The sequence below is a fragment of the Mytilus trossulus genome, chromosome 7, assembly GCF_036588685.1.
Source record: "Mytilus trossulus isolate FHL-02 chromosome 7, PNRI_Mtr1.1.1.hap1, whole genome shotgun sequence".
Taxonomy (NCBI): Eukaryota; Metazoa; Mollusca; class Bivalvia; order Mytilida; family Mytilidae; genus Mytilus; species Mytilus trossulus.
The window spans coordinates 40,116,230-40,136,223 of record NC_086379.1 but is presented as its reverse complement, the minus strand read 5'-3'; the positions used below and the strand labels follow the sequence as shown (position 1 = coordinate 40,136,223).

The 19,994-nt window shown below is 32.9% G+C and overlaps 1 protein-coding gene across 1 annotated transcript; it reads right to left on the bottom strand.

Annotated features, from left to right (window-relative positions):
• Window positions 1-1,156: 1,156 nt before the first annotated feature.
• On the bottom strand, window positions 1,157-14,327 carry LOC134727026 (uncharacterized). The gene is made up of 10 exons (XM_063591412.1): window positions 14,251-14,327; window positions 12,260-12,287; window positions 11,409-11,453; window positions 10,658-10,740; window positions 8,936-9,007; window positions 5,741-5,885; window positions 4,855-4,946; window positions 3,506-3,574; window positions 2,301-2,454; window positions 1,157-1,300 (listed from the first exon to the last, which is right to left on the bottom strand). Exons 2-10 carry the CDS (start codon window positions 12,276-12,278, stop codon window positions 1,269-1,271), a joined length of 711 nt encoding a protein of 236 aa, XP_063447482.1. The 5' UTR covers window positions 12,279-12,287; window positions 14,251-14,327; the 3' UTR covers window positions 1,157-1,268.
• Between the last annotated feature and the right edge of the window lie 5,667 nt (window positions 14,328-19,994).

Sequence of the window (19,994 nt, the reverse complement as noted above, 5' to 3'; positions counted from 1 at the left end):
GGATGGACAGACCGACAGACTGACCTTAGACCTAGGATGCATACATTATGACACATTTTCTGGTGTTGGTTAATATATATATTAAGTTGAAAATGTTTGTCAGGTATAAAGTATGAAATAATAACAGCTGTCCTCTCAAAATATAGTGTGGATCAAATTTGTTAGCGATGGACAGACCAACAGACAGACAGACCTTTGACCTAGGAAGTGGTGCATACATCATGACACACCCTCTGGTGTTGGTTAAAATGGATGGCAAGTATAACATTTGAAATCATAACAGTTCTCAAGATATAGAGTGGACACAATCTTCACCACAGGACACAGGGTTGTCAACTGAAACCAAAGTTTTTTTTACGTTGACCTTTGACCTAGGAAGTTGTACATACATCATGACACGCCCTCTGGTGGTGGTTAAAATGGATGTCAAGTATAAACTTTGAAATCATAACAGTTATCTAGATACGGAGCGGACACGATCTTCACCACAGGACACGGGGTTGTCAACTGAAACCAAAGTTTTTGACCTTGACCTTTGACCTAGGAAGTTGTACATACATCATGACACGCCCTCTGGTGGTTGTTAAAATGGATGTCAAGTATAAACTTTGAAATCATAATGGTTATCTAGATATGAAGCGGACACGATCTTCACCACAGGACACAGGGTTGTCAACTGAAACCAAAGTTTTTGACCTTGACCTTTGACCTAGGAAGTTGTACATACAACATGACACACCCTCTGGTTTTGTTTAATAATCATGTGAAGTATTAAGTATGAAATCATAATGGTTTTCTAGATATGGAGCGGACACGAAAGTGTTACGGACGGACGGACAGACGGACGGACGGACAGACGGACGGACGGACGGACAGACTGATCACTATAGGGCGACCCGCCTAAAGGCGGGGCCCTAATTATATAATATTACATGCCGATTGTACACATATCAAGTTGAAGCCATGTAACCTACATTTGTATGCATTGACACTTTTTATTACTTATTATATAAGTATTAAATATAGTACTGTATACATAAAACAACATGGAAAAGAGAATATACTAGCCCTCTTAAGCTTTAGGCGTATATTATTTTAAATATATTTATACAATAAATACTAGAAATAAACTCCAATTATAAAAATTTATACAAACTGAAATTCAATATTGGCTTTTATTTTTATGTATGTGTCAAGTAAAGATGCTTTATTCGAAAAAAAACCTGTTGAACTTTATGGAAAAACGTGTAGAGTGCTGCTGTTTTTCATCAACATAGGGTTTTATTGTAGCATGGCTGTACTGAAAAAAAGAGAACATGAAAACAATTAATATTAGAAATTTCAATATACGTACGAGTATGTACATAAATTTATATTTGTAAAATACGAAATTAGCATCTTCATGTTTGTTCATTATGTTTTATAAATCACCACCTTATCCATTTATGTGTCAATATCGCAAGGGTATTTTTTGTCAGAAATGTACACTAAAAAACAAATACAAGAAGTACAATGTTCTATTCCCGAGCGCCCAAACCAATTAATATGAACATATCAGCCCTAATACAGATAAGCCTGCATGTGCAAACCTACATTTTTGTAATGACGTTATCCTGTTGATATAAATCAAAATTTTATATTGCTTTTCAGACAGGGCCAATACAGAAAACAAAATGTCTGCTTTATATTTGCTAGATAAAATAGATTGTAACAGCATGCATATTATTAAGTACTCGGACTATAAATCAGAAATTACATCTGACAATTGTTGACAGAAAATCTATGGACGTGAATGACAAAAGTTCAGATGTGAGACTATTTATTTTCTTCACGGTAAGTTTCTAAGTTTATTTTAATTATAATATGTTCTGCTCCTGATATTACTAAGCATACCAAATTAAGAAGTAAAACAAAAACGTGTCGAATCGGAGTTAGAATAACAGTGATTGTTTTCTCCTGCATATCATTTTTGTACTTTTAGGCAATATATTACAGGTATTTCAAAAGACAATTTTAAATGCAAACCTGTTTCTGTATTATCATGAAAAAAATGCCATAGAAATCGAAGTTTGTTTTCGACTTACAAGTTTGAATATCCGTTTTGGTATCTCTCGCCCCTATTTGACCATTTCATTATTTTTGTATCCTGGACACTTTTCATTAAACACGCACATAAAATAAACTTTCCAAAACATTATATAAAACTATTGTTTATAGCGTCACCTTAAATACAATATAAAGAACTATGTTAACAAATTTTCAAAAACGTAAATATTATGCCACAATAATTTCACACTTACTGTTTATCAATGATTTACAGTCCGCCTTATTACAGGTACGTGTATCACAACAAGAAGAACAAAGAACTATTTCACCATCTACTCTTTTGCGCTGCGGACCAGTATATTTTCCAGGATTTGCGTCCTTGTAACCTTTCAATGTGACATCGCATACCTTGAAAAATGCGTCAAACATAAAATTCTGGATTGTTTATATCAACAGTTGTGGGGATATATAAGACAGTTAGTACCCGATCACGTCCACTCTGTTTTTGTGTTAGAAATATTTCTACGTGTATCCATCTGTTGCGTTAAGCCTTTTTAAATGATTTTTATAGTTTGTTCTTATCTTGTACTACTACACAATTGTGCTAGGTTATGGGCGTGTTGGCACTTTCAAATGAGTTTAACTCCGGGGAATACAGATGTCCTAAGTCAGAAGCCTGTAATTCAGCGGTTATCGTATCGTTCTGTGTCTTTATTTTGTACATATGTCGTGCCTCCAGTTTCCGGTAATTTGTCATTTCGGGGCCTTTGATAGTTGACTATGCTGTATTGACATTTGATATTTTTAAAGAACGTACGGTGACTTACACTTGCTTTATGTTTATATCATTTGGTCTCTTGTAGAGATTTGTCCCATTGTCAATTATTCCACATCTTTTTTTTTTATCAATTCTGCGCATAATCGTTTATCCCACATTGGCATTGCATATATATACTAAACAACAAAAGTAGCGATACACAAGTTTGGTGTCTAATTTATCATACAATATAATATAAAGAAAAAACTGTTAAATCATCCAATGCAAATTATTCATTTGTAAAGCATTTTGAAATCGCATTAAAAGAATCTGGACAATAAATGAAAGTAAGAAAATATCGTGTTATTGCACACGAGTGTCAAATTTATTTTGCAGACGTTGGAGACAAAAGTCGACACTTAATTTCGAAGATGAGAATTTAACGCAGACCGTGATTAAGTTTAAAGGTGCCGGAAAGTTCTGTATCGATTTTTGAATTTTTCGGTAAAAATACGGGTTTTTTTGGGAAAATTACAAAATGACAACAATAAAAAAAAAGCGTGTATGACCAATAGGGCCATTATTTACCTCGGTGCAGTGTATTTAATTTCATTACATATGGACAATACATTGCCTTGTATCATTATGAGCTTTAAGTGGTGAATTCTGTAAATAAACAAATGGAAAAATAAACAGCCTTACATCTTTTCTCTCACATCCAAGTCTGTGTACAAGTTGATTATTGGCAAAAATCAATTCTGCGGTGCACACCTGCAAGAGTAATAAAACTATGATGGAGGTACCGTAACATGTCAGAAACAACTGCTGCTAAATTTTAAATACTTCTTTTTTTTTGGGGGGGGGATGGGGGTTTTGACATACTGTGATATGTCAGTTAATATAAGAACTATCGTAAATACAAATAATCAACATGCCTGTAAGATAATTAATTCTTCTATATCAAAATATATTTTCCTTGTAGCCAGATATATTGTTATGTTTTTTTTTATTTATTTCTAAGTATAATTTGTATTTCATTATTGAACTAGAATTTGAAATTGTTAAACAGGACTGTCTGACGATACTTAAAGTCTCTGAGGTATAGAAACCGACTGAAAGACAAGGTTACGACCTCATATCACCTAAAAATGTGGCGACACGTTAGGTATTACACCTATTAAAACGCTTCGAAAACGAAATTAAATCGATAACATATTCAATTAAAAAAGAAGAAGACGTCATATGTTTTTCAATGAGACAACTCTCCACAAAAGACCAAAATGATGCATGTTTGAAATTTGCAATATAGTAAAATGATGTCTTCTATTGTATTTGTCAAAACTTTTAGGAATTTTGGTTCTCAATGCTCTTCAACTTCGTACTTGATTTGGCCCTTTTAACTTTTTTGGATTCGAGTGTCACTGATGAGTCTTTTGTATCTACGAAACGCGCGTCTGGCGTATGTACTTAATTTAGTCCTGGTATCTATGATAAGTTTATTTATCATATTTTAAGGATTTTTTGTTATTTTAAGGAGATAATCAATCATAGTTCTTTTATAGCATGTATAGTGTCTCTGTTAAGTTTGATAACTATTTGAGCGTCTGTTCTATTTTTATCCATGGTTTTAAAGTACATCTCCGACTTATCAGTTTTGATAAGTCCAGTATCTCAAAACTCTAAAAGGGTCTAAACCGTGTGTTTTGTTGTTTGTGTTTGTGTAAAACAAAATTCTTTTAATAAAGCATGAACTTGCTGAACCGTATCGGTATCGTTACTTTGTACTATACATATAACTTTTTATATAAATTTGCTCTTTTTCCTCCTTTTCAATTATGTTTCATATCCAATTATTTTTTTATATAATTTATGTACTTATAAATTATGCAAAATGTAATAACTTTGAAAAATGTAATGAATAATTTTCCACTATCTAAATGCAAAGTTGTTTTGCTACACTTCTTTTTCAATACAATCTCCAAGTAATTACAGCCATCATGAAGTTTAAGTACCAAGTCTTAAAATTGAAACAAGTCAGATAAAATTCTTACTTCATTTGGTGGACAGTCCTGTATTACAGAACATGTCTTTGGGTCTGCAATTTTATCACATACACCACAAGTTGTTATATCAGATTTTGGTTCTGCAAAATTAAAAAAAATAAGTGTAAATTATATAAGAATTTATTTGACCACAATGTAACCTAGCGCAATTAATGTTCTTTTACATATAAAATAAAGGCGGAGCAAAACGAACCCAACCAAACACTGTGATGATCTTAGTTACTCTTGACGACAAATTAGCCCCTGCTCCACACGTGTTACATTATCTCAGAAATGCTACTCGAATCTGTTCAAGTTTTTCTCATACGTAAAATTACAGATTGACATGTGTCCTAGTTCATCTCACACATGCTTGGTACTCACTTGGTAGGCAATATATATATATATATTATATTAACAATGCTGGTTATGAAAGAACGCGAATAGAAAACGTCTATGCGTCTATTGCTATTTTGACATCTGACGTTATTTTATTTCCAGACCGTTTTCTACGGAGTCTATATTCATGTTTAAGACGTCTAGCATGTGGGCCAGATATTCACGGTGGTTGGGTCGTCCAGGTGCTATACAGAGTAATTTATAATGATACATTAATGGAATATTACTTTGTCAACGTGTTTCGCTACTTTATTTTTTTTTTAGTAATTGCACAACTCAAGTACACAAATTTGAAATAAAATCCATCTAATTCCAACAGCTCTCTAATCAGTGAGATATCTTGAAATGGTTTTTCCTTGATTTGTTTCTATAGTGATTTGTTGACATTAATTTTACATAACAATATGGCTGTACTCAAAGCTAAGTAAACGACTTTAAAAAGCGTGTCAGCGTTATCAAAATAAACATTAATCAAGAACTAGATGTGAGTACCTACTTTGCTCACACAGATATCCGTTACACGGTATTCCTGTTGAATTATTTGAGCTTGTCGTACAGCACGCGGCGCAGGCCACTGTTTCCCTCTTTGTCCTTGAAGTATCTCTTTTCCCAGCACTTGCGGCAGCAAATAAATCACAAACCTATTGTATACATCAATTTGACAAAATTTACTAGTTAGCTTACTTAATATACATGTAGATACATTTTCTAAGATTAAAACAAGAATGTGTTCAAAGTACCGTGAAATTGGGTAAAAATCTAATTTGGCCTTAAAAGTAAAAAGATCAACCAATAGGTAACATGTGTACTAAGTTTCAAGTTGATTGGACTTAACCTTCATCAAAAACTACCTTGACCGAAAACTTTAACCTGCAACTTACACTTTTAATTGCTATGTTCAGTTGACCATGAAAATGGGGTCAACCGTCTAATTTGGTTTTAAAATAAGAGAGATCATTTCACTAGGAACATGTGTACTAAGTTTCAAGTTGTTTGGACTGCAGCTTCATCAAAAACTACCTTGACCAAAAACTTTAACCTGAAACTCACACTTTTGATTTCTATGTTCAGTTGACCATGAAACGGGGTCAAAAGTCTAATTTGGTTTTAAAATAAGAAATATCATATCATAAGGAACATGTGTTTCAAGTTGATTGGACTTCAGCTTCATACAAAACTACCTTGACCAAAAACTTTAATCTGAAGTGGTAAAAACGGACAGACGAACAGACGAACGTACAGACGGAATGACGCACAGACCAGAAAACATAATGCCCCTCTTCTATCGTAGCTGGGGCATACAAATATATTTCATTTAATAATGTTAATGACAACAAAGAAAGAGTTAGCAATGTATTCTGCCTATGAGTCTTTCTGTATTTCTTTTTCAATTTTGGTGGGAAGAGAGTTAAACGTTTTGTGTTATCTAAAATGGAAAATAGAGAATGATAACATATGCAATTGAGAATGTAAATTAGAGATTTGTGACAGAGACAACAACCCGACCAAAGACAAAAAAGGCCGCATAGACTCCAATACCGTTGCATTTATCATTATGGGCTATATCCTAGTTGAGGTCCTTTTTGGATATAGACTGTTTTTTCAATGTTTCTGTAGTTTTGGAGGGTTTTTCTTTATAATTTGGTGTTGATTATAACCAAAATAACATTTTTTCACTTGTTTTTCATTACAGATAGCAAGATACCGAAAGGACAGTCAAACTCATAAGTCGAAAAACAAACTGGCAACGCCACGACTAAAACAGAACACACCCAACAGGCAATCAACTTCATACAAAACATAATCTGTTCTTAAACATAAGCATAATTTTGGCATTTTGATAAAAAAAAAAAGAAAAAAAAAAGAAGAAGATGCGGTATGATTGCCATTGAGATAACTCTCCGCCGAAGACTAAGATGACACATTAATTAACAACATTACTATTAAATATCGTACGGCCTTCAACAATGAACAAAACCTATAACGTGTAGTTAGGTATTAAAGGGTCCGATATGACAATGTATAACAATTCAATCGAGAAAACTAACGGCCAAATATATATGTACAAAAACAAACGGAAAACAAATGCTTGAATGTAACACATAAACAAACGACAAATACTGAATTACAGTTTCCTGACTTGGGCCAGGCACGTGCAAACAGCACGTGATGGGGTTAAACATGATAGCGTACAGAGGTACAACAGTACAACATAAGAACGAACTATTAAATCCGTTGAAAAAAGTTAAAGCATCAGATGGAAAACAAACAAAAAAGACACTAAGTACAAATTTGAGAGTACTCGCAATTAACTGACAGATAGTTCAAAGCTTCTAAAAACTTTCATTTTTAATGTGCTCTGTCTGTTTGCCTTTTTGTGTTTCTTTGTTACATATGGCGTAGTTTTGTTCTTCTACATCCTGTCATTGTGTTAATCTGCTATGGTCTACATCCTGTCATTGTGTTAATCTTCTATGTTCTACATCCTGTCATTGTGTTAATCTGCTATGGTCTACATCCTGTCATTGTGTTAATCTTCTATGTTCTACATCCTGTCATTGTGTTAATCTGCTATGGTCTACATCCTGTCATTGTGTTAATCTTCTATGTTCTACATCCTGTCATTGTGTTAATCTGCTATGGTCTACATCCTGTCATTGTGTTAATCTGCCATGGTCTACATCCTGTCATTGTGTTCATGTGCTATGGTCTACATCCTGTCATTGTGTTAATCTGCTATGTTCTACATCCTGTCATTGTGTTAATCTGCTATGGTCTACATCCTGTCATTGTGTTAATCTGCTATGTTCTACATCCTGTCATTGTGTTAATCTGCTATGGTCTACATCCTGTCATTGTGTTCATGTGCTATGGTCTACATCCTGTCATTGTGTTAATCTGCTATGGTCTACATCCTGTCATTGTGTTAATCTGCTATGTTCTACATCCTGTTATTGTGTTAATCTGCTATGGTCTTCATCCTGTCATTGTGTTAATGTGCTATGGTCTAGATCCTGTCATTGTGTTAATCTGCTATGGTCTAGATCCTGTCATTGTATTAATCTGCTATGGTCTACATCCTGTCATTGTGTTAATCTGCTATGGTCTAGATCCTGTCATTGTATTAATCTGCTATGGTCTACATCCTGTCATTGTGTTAATCTGCTATGGTCTACATCCTGTCATTGTGTTAATCTGCCATGGTCTACATCCTGTCATTGTGTTAATCTGCTATGTTCTACATCCTGTTATTGTGTTAATCTGCTATGGTCTTCATCCTGTCATTGTGTTAATCTGCTATGGTCTAGATCCTGTCATTGTGTTAATCTGCTATGGTCTACATCCTGTCATTGTGTTAATCTGCTATGGTCTACATCCTGTCATTGTGTTAATCTGCTATGGTCTACATCCTGTCATTGTGTTAATCTGCTATGGTAACTTTTTTCATTCTTGTCTACCAGTTTTGGTAGCTTGTTTTGTTTTTTATTGATAAAGATTATAACACAATATAGATTTTTTTTTATTTGTTTTGTAAAACCTTATTAAGAGTTTTCCTCGGAGATCAGTGTTTTTTGTAATTTGGATTCAAACCATTATATTTTAATTTATATTCAATAGCCAGGGCAAATGGTAAAAGAAAATAATTTTGATTTTGTTTACAATTATGGTATATCACATCATTATGCATTACCTGTTTTGATCTGCAACCGGCAGAAAACACAGCTTTGAGACTCGGGAGAATTGTTTTGTCGAGATAACACTCCTAGAATATACAAAATTGTCGACGGTCAGCTAAACTCTTGCATATAAATGTAAAAGTAACCTTTACTCTCTCTTTATTTTACATATTATATTGATGATGTCAAAATGCGGTTCAAGTAGTGTATAAGGGTACATAGTGCCAGCGGAAGGAATATTTAATGAGTGGAGTGAATATAAAATTTTAACCGGAACTATTTGTCCCTATATCCTACTTGAGCCAAATGCCTTTGGCAATTGTACATTTTGCTGTTCAGTAGATGGAAATTGAAACCTTTCACGGGAAGCTGAGTCGCCTTATTTGGCAATACGTTAACCTATAGTAACTTTTCTCTCATGTGCAACTTGCACTTTTCCCCCTATGTACAGTTATACATCAAATTTGCACGGCTTTTTATTGCATATATTTTCCTATTTTTAAAAGCTGGTGGATCTCTGGAATTCAAAAATAATTTGTTTTCCGGCTTGGGTTGCAAAGAAGATATATAAGGTACACATTGTGCTCCATTTGTCCACATGAGTTTCACTAGCATGATTTGGGGTCAAAAAGTGGTGGTAGGCACCTTTATTTTGTTACGGGAATTGTGTATGCATCCGAAAAAAATACCCCATTTATTTATATGTACATGTATCAACTCTGTCAGTTTCTTTTTTCTAATTCATGTTTATAATCATTCATATGGCTTACCTTATGAAATTTCTAACGTTTTGTAACAATTGTCATATTGTAGAAAAGCACGGAACAAGTTTCTTACTTTCAACAAGAATTCTAGAAGCCGAGATCAAAGGAGTAGGTCCGGTAAGGGCCGATTTTGGCTCATCTAACGAATTATTTTGGACACTTTTTTAACACTTACGTGTCTATTTCAATTGATTCTATTCGTTAATGTGAACAATTTTGACTGATTTAGTCATTAAACACGCCCGGATTTAAGCTTAAATATGAAAGATCTATCAAATTTGCCGAATAAACGTCACTTTTCAGATGTTTTTTTGTCAAAAATGAAAGTGGCCGCATCCGTGTTCAGCCTCCACCTTTATATATGTTATGTATTATAATAAAATACAACTTACATTTCAATATAATGAATGAACACGAATGCGGCCACTTTCATTAAACCGTCTAAAATTTAACTAAAATGCTAAAATTGTGAAGATTTCAGTAGTTAAGCATGACTTTATGATGCTAGTACTCGATATTTGTGCATTGTATTGTCAAAAACAGTCCATTTATATGAAGCAGAAGCATTTTACTTTCCAGTAAATAACTAAAAGATTACATTTTCACAATTTAGGGCAAATGGGGTTTTAATGAACCTACTCCTTTAGAACTTGTTTTTAAATAAGGACATAAAACGGATGGATATGAAAGAAACGTATCGAGTCGTTTACATTTTTGATTATCTTTAAGTGAGGTATCTAACTGTATTGCTAATTTTCACAACAGTATCTATACAGTGTAACCGGAGATCACAATTCTTATTACAAAATCATATGTATCTCCGCCGGGATCGAACCCGGGACCTCTGTATTACAAGGCAGATCAAAAACCGACGGATTTAAAGAAGTACTGCCTTAGCTCCAGCCGCTTACGGCTGACTAATAAAGTATTTACCACATTTAATAAGGGAATCAATCCCGTCACATTAGTTACCTCGTTACTATTTTGACAGGTTGCCTCAGTCGAAAGACATTCGTTGATATCAGCCACACCATTACACGATAGACAGGTTAATCCTAATGACAAAATGTATTCGGTTATTGAAAAATGCATGTTCTTTGAAATAACAAAAATCCAAATTTCACGGAAATTCAATACGGAAATTCCCTTAACAAATTGCAAAATCAATTTCATACGCATCACATATTCAAATTCCTGACTTAAAACAGGAATTTCCTTTGTTAAAACATGTTGGATTAAACCTGGTTTGTATGACGGTCGCATAAATATTCCATTATATTGACAAAAATATGTAAGTAAGTGATAACTAAAGCAATGACACATTATTATGATAGATCATATTGATATATATGGTTCTCAATATTGTATTTGTGTGTATATCCAAGTGTCTTTACTGCGTGGCATGTCGTCTTTTCGCTAATTTATTTGTCTTTTAATGTTCATCTTCGTACCTTGTTGAACCGTTCAATTAACTTGATTCAAACGCATCTGGCTTCCTGAAATATATGCCTGGTGAATTTGACAAGTCACTTAGCCCTTTTGGTCTATTTTTTTTATCATTATCTTATAACGAAATTAAAGTTGAGTCTTAACATATAATAAAGCATGACCTAAAGAATATAAAAACAATTGAACAAACCCTGGATTATCCAAATTATTTTTAAATGCATGCGTAAATACACTTTAAAATTGAATAATTATACTAAATGGTTTATAAACTTACCGTCGACACATGACAAACAAAACGTTAACAGAAGGGGAATGCCAACTGGAAAATAAAGATGTCGATATAAAAATTAGGAGATGAAGGCTGAATAGTTTACTTTCGAGGTAGTTTTTTTTTGTCAACAACTGTGTTGACTTTATTTGGTATATATCGAACGATCAGCACTACTTAAAACACAATAAAAAATACACACCTAAAAATATTATCTTTTTAACATGACAGTGATGAAGTCAATATCATTTTAACAGCTGACGGATATAATTAATATGTTAGGGATGTAGTATCTGAAAATCGTACTTCAGATGCCTAACACATACACACAGGTTACCCCTATGATGTACATTTATCTAGTTTGTTGTTTCTGTTAACTTTGATTGTGACACCAACAAAAATAATGACTATCATTGATTATCTTAAGCAACACAACGGTTGCAACATTGATATCACTCTTGAGCTATGATGGGGGTCGTGTTGTTTGATTGAAACAGTTTGTCATCGACTTGTTAATTTGATTCCCTTTTTTTACACCGTCTATATTTTACGTTTACGGAGATTTTATTTTTAGACCCCGTAAATTTTATAGTCCATTCAAACTAGTCTATCCTTTAAATAATTTTATTTGTAAAGACTATCATTTCACAGGGTAGAAAGATTCATATTTTGTTGGTACTAGCATTGATTTTGTTTTTTAATAGATTGATAAAGGCAAAAGTCTGTTTCAGGTAAATGCTTAAAATACATTGACGAAACTTCACTTTTACAAACGCACCACTTATTTTAAGAGTTATCTCCCTGAACCAAAGTCTACCCATTTAATACGTCTAATTTATATCAACCTTAACTCTTACCTTTGAAAAGCATGTTCATTTTCTTCCACTGAAGTTTTGAAAGAATAATGAAAATATTAGAAATTATATCTTATAAACATGTAAAAAGTAAAATCACAAAAATATGGAACTCCGAGGAACATTCAAAACGGAAAGTCTCTAATCAAATGGCAAAATCACATGATAATAAACATCAAACGAACGGACAACAACTGTCATATTCCTGACTTGGTACAGGCATTTTCATATGTAAAAAATGGTGGATTGAACATGGTTCTATAGCGTCAACCGATATTAAGTTATCCAATCACTTCATCCAATTTTTTTAGGAGAAAGAATAACCCGAACATTGGAAAGGACCAAAGGTCTAAGTTGCATTACGAAATTGTAACCTATATATAATGCAATAATACAGTTGTTATATTAAAACCATGTCAATATCAAACAGGCTCCTTTCAATTGGAATATTCTTAATTCTGCTTAGTTGAGATATATTCCACTCCTCACAAGTCACAAGCGTCGAAATGACATATTTGAACAAAGAACTTGCGGGCCAATTTGTTTAGCTTTTGTCCTTTTCAATGCTAGTATTAGCATACAACTACACTTTATTCAAGGATTTTTAACTAGTAATTATCCAAATATGTTTAGCCAAAACGCTAAATGTACCCTTCCAGAGCACCTGAGACCACATTTAGTTTTGGGTGGGGTTCGTTTTGTTTATTCCTTAGTTTTCTATGTTGTGTCATGTGTACTATTGTATGTCTCTTTCATTTTTATCCATAGCGTTGTCAGTTTGTTTTAGATTTATGAGTTTGACTGTCCTTTTAATAGCTTTTGCCCCTCTTTGGTGTTCATTCATGTCATAATATATAATTATAACGCTACAACAAGTGTTTACGATAAATCTTCACTCGAGACAGTTAAATTTTGATTTTAGCGCGAGGCTTGTCGAACTATCAAGGGTGGGAAAATATCGTAATAAACGAGTTATTGTGATGGAATTTGTTTTACTAATGATTTGTATCCTTTCTTTTCAAAAATTAACAGGAGATTGTGTTCTTGGCCTGTGATTTTATCAGGCATGGTCTCATGTTTTTCATAACTTCACAATAGCAAATTTCAGAAAATTTGACGTCATCATTAAATTTCGACCAATTCTACTCGAGAAAAGACACTAGTGAGGAGATATATTTTTCTCATACCGATTAAGAATTGTAAAATTAACACAAAAAAATGATAAAATTAGTCACCATCTTGTTTTTTGTTTTTTTTTTACATTTGAAATTGTTGATTAAAAGTACATCTTTTTTAAGTCTATTTACCGTACATTTGTTCTCTTGTGAAATTAAAGGTTATTTTTGTCTTGTCATCATCACTTTGTTTACACTATGTTTGGAGTAAATTGTTTCCTACTACAGTCTTTCTACTGTTATGTGTCATACGGACTACACTAAATCAATAAATATGAATGGTTTACCGGTTATGGGGACGAACCAAGATATATGTCGTTATTTGTTTCAAATTATGCTCTTCAACTAGTACAACGTCAAACATATGAAGATTCTAAACGCCATTACCAGTACAAAATTTACAATAAGTATTATAACACTAAACTCAAATAAGGGATTGTTTGAAAAATACATTTTACATTGGTGTTGTTTGTAAATAAAAGAAAGAAAGGGGACAATTGAAGAAGAACTTACAACACCTACACAGAGAAAAGCGTTACCCATTCGCTGATTTGCAAATTATCAATACCTTGATAACCGTAACACAGCCATTAACATTGAAGAACTATGTTTTTACTTTCCAGGGAGTCACCAATCGTAAAAATAAAAAAAAAAGATAAGGGGAAATGACAATTACGCATGGTAAAAACTGAAAGAAATATTTAGTGTACACATATGAAGTATTTCTTTACGCATTGTCAAATGCTTAAAGGAATAGTCAGTGTGTACATATATGAATTACTAGTATATCTTTTCAAACTATAGAATAACAATACGTACATGAACTAGATTGAACTTATCTTCAATAATTATGACCTCGTTATCTTGATATACAACTTAAGTTAAGGTGCCTTATCATGTTATCTTACATTAGATTTTCACGAATGAACGTTCGAAATCGATCCTAACATACCTATTCCTGTATAAATTAAACAGAAATAAACAGTTTCTATAGGTTCTTTATAATTCCATTTTGAAGACTGGGATTGACAAAGCATAAATGTATCAACACTGTTCAAAATGATTGCAAGTAAATGCACGGAGGGACCATAAATATAGATTTGGCGCATATGATAAGCTACCAATTTACCAGCAGAATGAAATGTAAACGCTGTTAGTTAGATTAACAAGAGTGCACACACTGAAATGTCTCGCCTTCTTTACTAATCCTTGATACTATCTTGATAGACCTAAATATAAAGCTTTATTACAACTGTCACATAAACTCAACATTAACCAAGAAAATGAAACATTGATCAATGAACCATGAACATGAGGTCAAGGTCAGATGAACCATGCCAGGCAGACATGTACAGCTAACAATTCTTCAATACAACAAATATAGTTGACTTATTGCTTATAAATAAAGAAAAACAGACGAAAACACAAACACTTAAAACTTAGCAAGGGACCGTGAAAATGAGGTCAAGGTCAAATAAAACCCAAATATTTCCATACACCAAATATAGTTGACCTAATGCATAAAGTATTAGAAAAATAGACCAAAACTAAAAAACTTAACTTTGACCACTGAACCATGAAAATGAGGTCAAGGTTAGTTGACACCTGTCAGCTAGACATGTACACCTTACAATCATTCCATACACCAATTATAGTAGACCTATTACATATAGTATACGAAAAACAGACCAAAACACAAAAACTTAACTATAACCACTGAACCATGAAAATGAGGTCAAGGTCAGATGACCCCTGCCAGTTGGACATGTACACCTTACAGTCCTTCCATACACCGAATATACTAGCCCTATTGCTTAGAGTATCTGAGATATGGACTTGACCACGAAAACTTAACCTTGTTCACTGATCCATGAAATGAGGTCGAGGTCAAGTGAAAACGGTCTGACAGGCATGAGGACCTTGCAAGGTATGCACATACCAAATATCGTTATCCAATTACTTATAATAAGAGAGAATTTGACATTACAAAAAATCTGAACTTTTTTTTTAAGTAGTCACTGAACCATGAAAATGAGGTCAAGGACATTGGACATGTGACTAACGGAAAGCTCGTAACATGAGGCATCTATATATAAAGTATGTAGCATCCAGGTCTTTTACCTTCTAAAATATAAAGCTTTTAAGAAGTGAGCTAACACCGCCGCCGCCGTAGCCGCCGCCGGATCACTATCCCTATGTCGAGCTTTCTGCAACAAAAGTTGCAGGCTCGACAAAAATTCGTACTAAAGTGATAAGATTTTGTGAAAGAATTTATTGTTTGCTGTACCATGTGTACCAAAATTCACTTAAAACATTTTTGAACGACAGCTCTGAATATACAAAATGAGTTTATTTGCAGTAGTTTTATATATGATTTTGCTGTTTTGGTTAATATAAAATTCAAATAAATTTGATTCATTTACCATGTACCTGTAAGACGAATTGTGGTAAGAACATTATAAAGCCGTTATTCCATACGTGGTAACCTGGACATCTTTACGTCTTTAAGTTTTTCCTTTGAATTTTTTTCCCCATTATTGTTCACTATGCAGTAGTAATTTTGCACGTCCTTGTAGGTAATACGATAATCTGTAGATGATTCGCTTTATACCACATCTTTTTAAATGTATGTAATAGTTGAATTGATAATCATGATTATACGAAATCAAAATAGTGACGAGCAGCAAGAATATATTTGAAATAATCTTTGATCTTTGAGATTAATAATGAATTATTTAATCTGATTCGTGCCGTATTATTTGGTTTTGAAAGGTGTTAATATATTTGTAATTTAGAATTTCCGGATTTTGAATCCAAAATAGAATATTTTTAGGAATGAGAAATATTAAAATTCGATTATCTCCCGTTTACTTGGAAATCTCTCAATCAATAAAACTCATGATACATGCAAATTATTCATTTAAAACAAGAATGTGTCCTTTGTACACGGATGCCTAATCCGCACTATCACTTTCTGATATCATAGGGAACATGGGTACTTAGTTTCAAGTTAATTGTACTTTAAGTTCATCAAAAACTACCTCGACCAAAAACTTTAACATGGAGAGGGACAGATGAACGGACATACGGACGGACGAACCGACGCACAGACCAGAACACATAATTTCCATAAATAGGGCATAAAAAAGTTAAAATACAAAAGTAAGGTATTAGTAAAGTCACAAGTATTGACATCTGTAGAACAAAGTTATATAAGATCAAATACATTAGAATCTGGAAAAATGATGGCTAAAATGCATCAAAACTAGCAGAAATTATTAAGCTGTCAATTATTCACAGACATATCTGCGAGGTGATTGTAGTACATAGTGCCATATGTCAAGCATCTTCAAAGCATTCTCGGGGCATCTGACATTAACTACGGTTGTTTATCCTTCTTTTTCAGTAGTGTTCATCGTATTCCCTTTTCTTTCTGGGATTTAGAAACTTGCTTGTTTTATCGCCGTGTTTGTTATGTGCCGTGATATTGTAAGTTTTCTTTGTTGTATGATATGTTTTGTTCCTTTGGGTCAATTGGGGGTCTACACTTTGGTACAATGGAAAAACATTGGCCAGAGTATTACACGTAATTCAATAAGATTATTGTTAACACTTCGAATAAAGCTAAAGATCATGTTGAATTTTCTTGTAACATGATGAGATTCGTCAATATCACAGTACAATTTGCTCATGACATGCTTACCAACTCTGACAAATTACTAGACAAAAGTTAAGGAAACATCTTGATACATATGCCATATTTCCATTATCGCATCAGTTACATGCGCCGCATGCAAGCATTTTTTGACGACTGAATAAATTACTCGAGTACAGAAATACGAGCATTAGACATCTTGCATTGCTAAAGAATATGTTTTAGGTGTCATGCATTCTTATTACTGTTTCACCTTTCTGTGTAAAGCCTTTCAACTATTTTTTTTTATTCACTTATTCAGCGATGGCTAACGATGAACACAAAATCGACAAAGATCCTGTCAAGTTGCTTCATTGCATCCACTAATGCTTGATCAGTCACTTGTTCAAATACATTTAATAATAAGAGGATTCGTAACATTGCAGTTACTTCGTTTTATCACATATTGCCTTAGATTGATTTGAGACATTACAAGCAATGAAATTCTTATGAAATTGAGGCATCGCTTGTTTATTTTTGTCAGCATACTGTGGAATCACCATTATTCATGAAATATCGTGGACACAGTTAAATACAAATGTTAGTGTTAAAGAAGTAAAAGATGTCCATACACTTAAATGATTACTTCAGTAAAACCTAGAATTTAAATAGCAAACAAACAAAGAGTTGAAGGCCGTACTTTAACCTATAATGGTTTACTTTTTAAATTGTTATTTGGATGGAGAGTTGTCTCAGTGGCACTCACACCACATCTTCCTATATCTAATAAAGAAACTGATGCTGAAGATTGAAATAAATTCATAAAACACATTTAAAACTAACAAGTTGTTGTTGTTAGTTTAACCATATTTATTTATAGTGGATTGAATTGGGAAACAAGTTTTGCAACTTATATTAATCCCTTTCCACTTTGCGGGTGAGAGTGCTTGTTGTTGGCATCTGTTTTTGTAGGATCAATTGAAGTAATTTATTAGTGCTAACGGTATTAAAGACTTGCTCATTTTGATATGTCACTAGTCTAAATTTCACACTTTAGTATAGTCGATAAGATAAATTCGTTACATGACGTGCTAGAGACGTAATACGGTATATCTGGGATCAGTAAATTCAATATATACCGTATTAGGTCACTAGCACACTATGTAACTAATAGTATTTAAATACAAAATATGTATCCATGAAAAATAAGTGAATAAAACAACATTTATCCAGGAAATGTTTGCAGACACTTGGAAACTTTGAATGCGTCTCGTGGAATGAAATGTTAATACAATTGACTGTGTTTCCCTTGGTTTTGGTTAGTTAACCGGATTTGTTTTCTCTCAATAGCTTTATGAAATTTGAACACTGGTATACTACTGTTGCCTTTACTTATTCACTTTATCAACCTTGATAGAAAGTTAAACTGTTTTTTGTTAAGTTTGTCAACGAAACCAGTGAAAGCTACTTATAACCCAGTAAAACAGTGAAGGTTTGATTTGGGCGCAAATCTTTCAAGGACTTGAGCAATCACGGCGCGATTTCCACTGAAAATGTTTGTTCGTGATTTTGCGATTTTTTAATGACATTCTGCACTGAAATACAAAATAGCAACAGACTTTAATATAAACATATATATATGTAAAAGAACATTTCATATAAGATCAGAATACTTTTATCCAGTAGAAAAATGTAGTATATTGATTAATAAATTAGTTGAGTAATATATAATGATTTTTTATTAGACGAACATGAATGTCAATAAAACATACTATAACTTTATCATCTCTAACATGTATAAATAGTTTCTACTACAGCAATATAAGTTCGTTGGCCTTGTTTTGTTAATAAACTTTTATATATTCTTTGATACCATATGAATTATGAAACTGTATATACACAATGTAGGTGATGGCAATTAAAACTGAGTTGAAAGTTGGGACATTTATTACTGAAAACTAAATCTCTGCATGAAATAAAAGCCTTTAAATTCAAATAATAATTTAACTAAAAGTTGAGTGGCAAAACAAGGAAAATATGTGTAGTAGCCGTTAAGACATCACGACAAGCTGTCTAAGAGAAATGGAGTGCATGCAGTCATTGAAGTTTGTGAAAACTCGTTCATTACACCATCATTTCTATTTTGGACATTTTATACGTATTTTATCAAAATCGAATAAAAACATCTATATAAATTAACGGTTTTGTGATGATTTCTCCCTTTTTTTCCTTGGAACAACATTATTCAGCGTATTTTTCTTGACAAATCATTTTCGAAATTACAATTTACTTCACATTTTGCATGTAATAAAATCTTGTAATGTAACAATATATACAAAGAAACATTGTAAAAATTGTGTAAAGTATCATAATTTGTTTGTTCTGAGTCGATGCTTCTTGTATCAAATTTTGTATTAGACAGGCAAGGGTCTTTAAAATAATAATCACCTTCCTAAAAGGTTTGAACACCAATGGCACTAGAAAAAGTAGTGCCAGTCTTTTAAAGAAGATGTACACAGAGCTTATAAATTTCCATATAGCATACAGCATAAATTTTGCACAAATTTGCAGACTACAGCAAAACAGCATTAGTATGTATAAAAATATTAGTTTTAATATTCTAATAACACTCAGTAATATCCATGACAGACACATGATCGTCAAACATTGAAGTAATGCCAAAGACGGATTGTTTTTTGCTGAATAAGTAGCTAGTATAAGACCGACTATTTTTTGTGTATAATTAAACACAGAAACATAACGTATATACGTATGTAGTGGATATTTGTAATAGCCCCATATAGCTGATACAAACGCTATTACCAGATAAACCACGATCCAGTTTTGGTACAACTGTATGTGAAACATTCCATTCCATTCTATATTGAACAACATTGAAACAGCGTTGACGTATCCAATCCAAATAAGC

Bases quoted from the DNA above. Each gene is read 5' to 3' on its own strand.
- LOC134727026 (XM_063591412.1), bottom strand. The intron at 9,008-10,657 runs GTAACTAATGTG...TGTATATTCTAG, and splicing joins CCTGTCAAAATAGTAACGAG to GAGTGTTATCTCGACAAAAC. The intron at 1,301-2,300 runs GTAAGTGTGAAA...TCTTTTTTTCAG, and splicing joins CTGTAAATCATTGATAAACA to TACAGCCATGCTACAATAAA.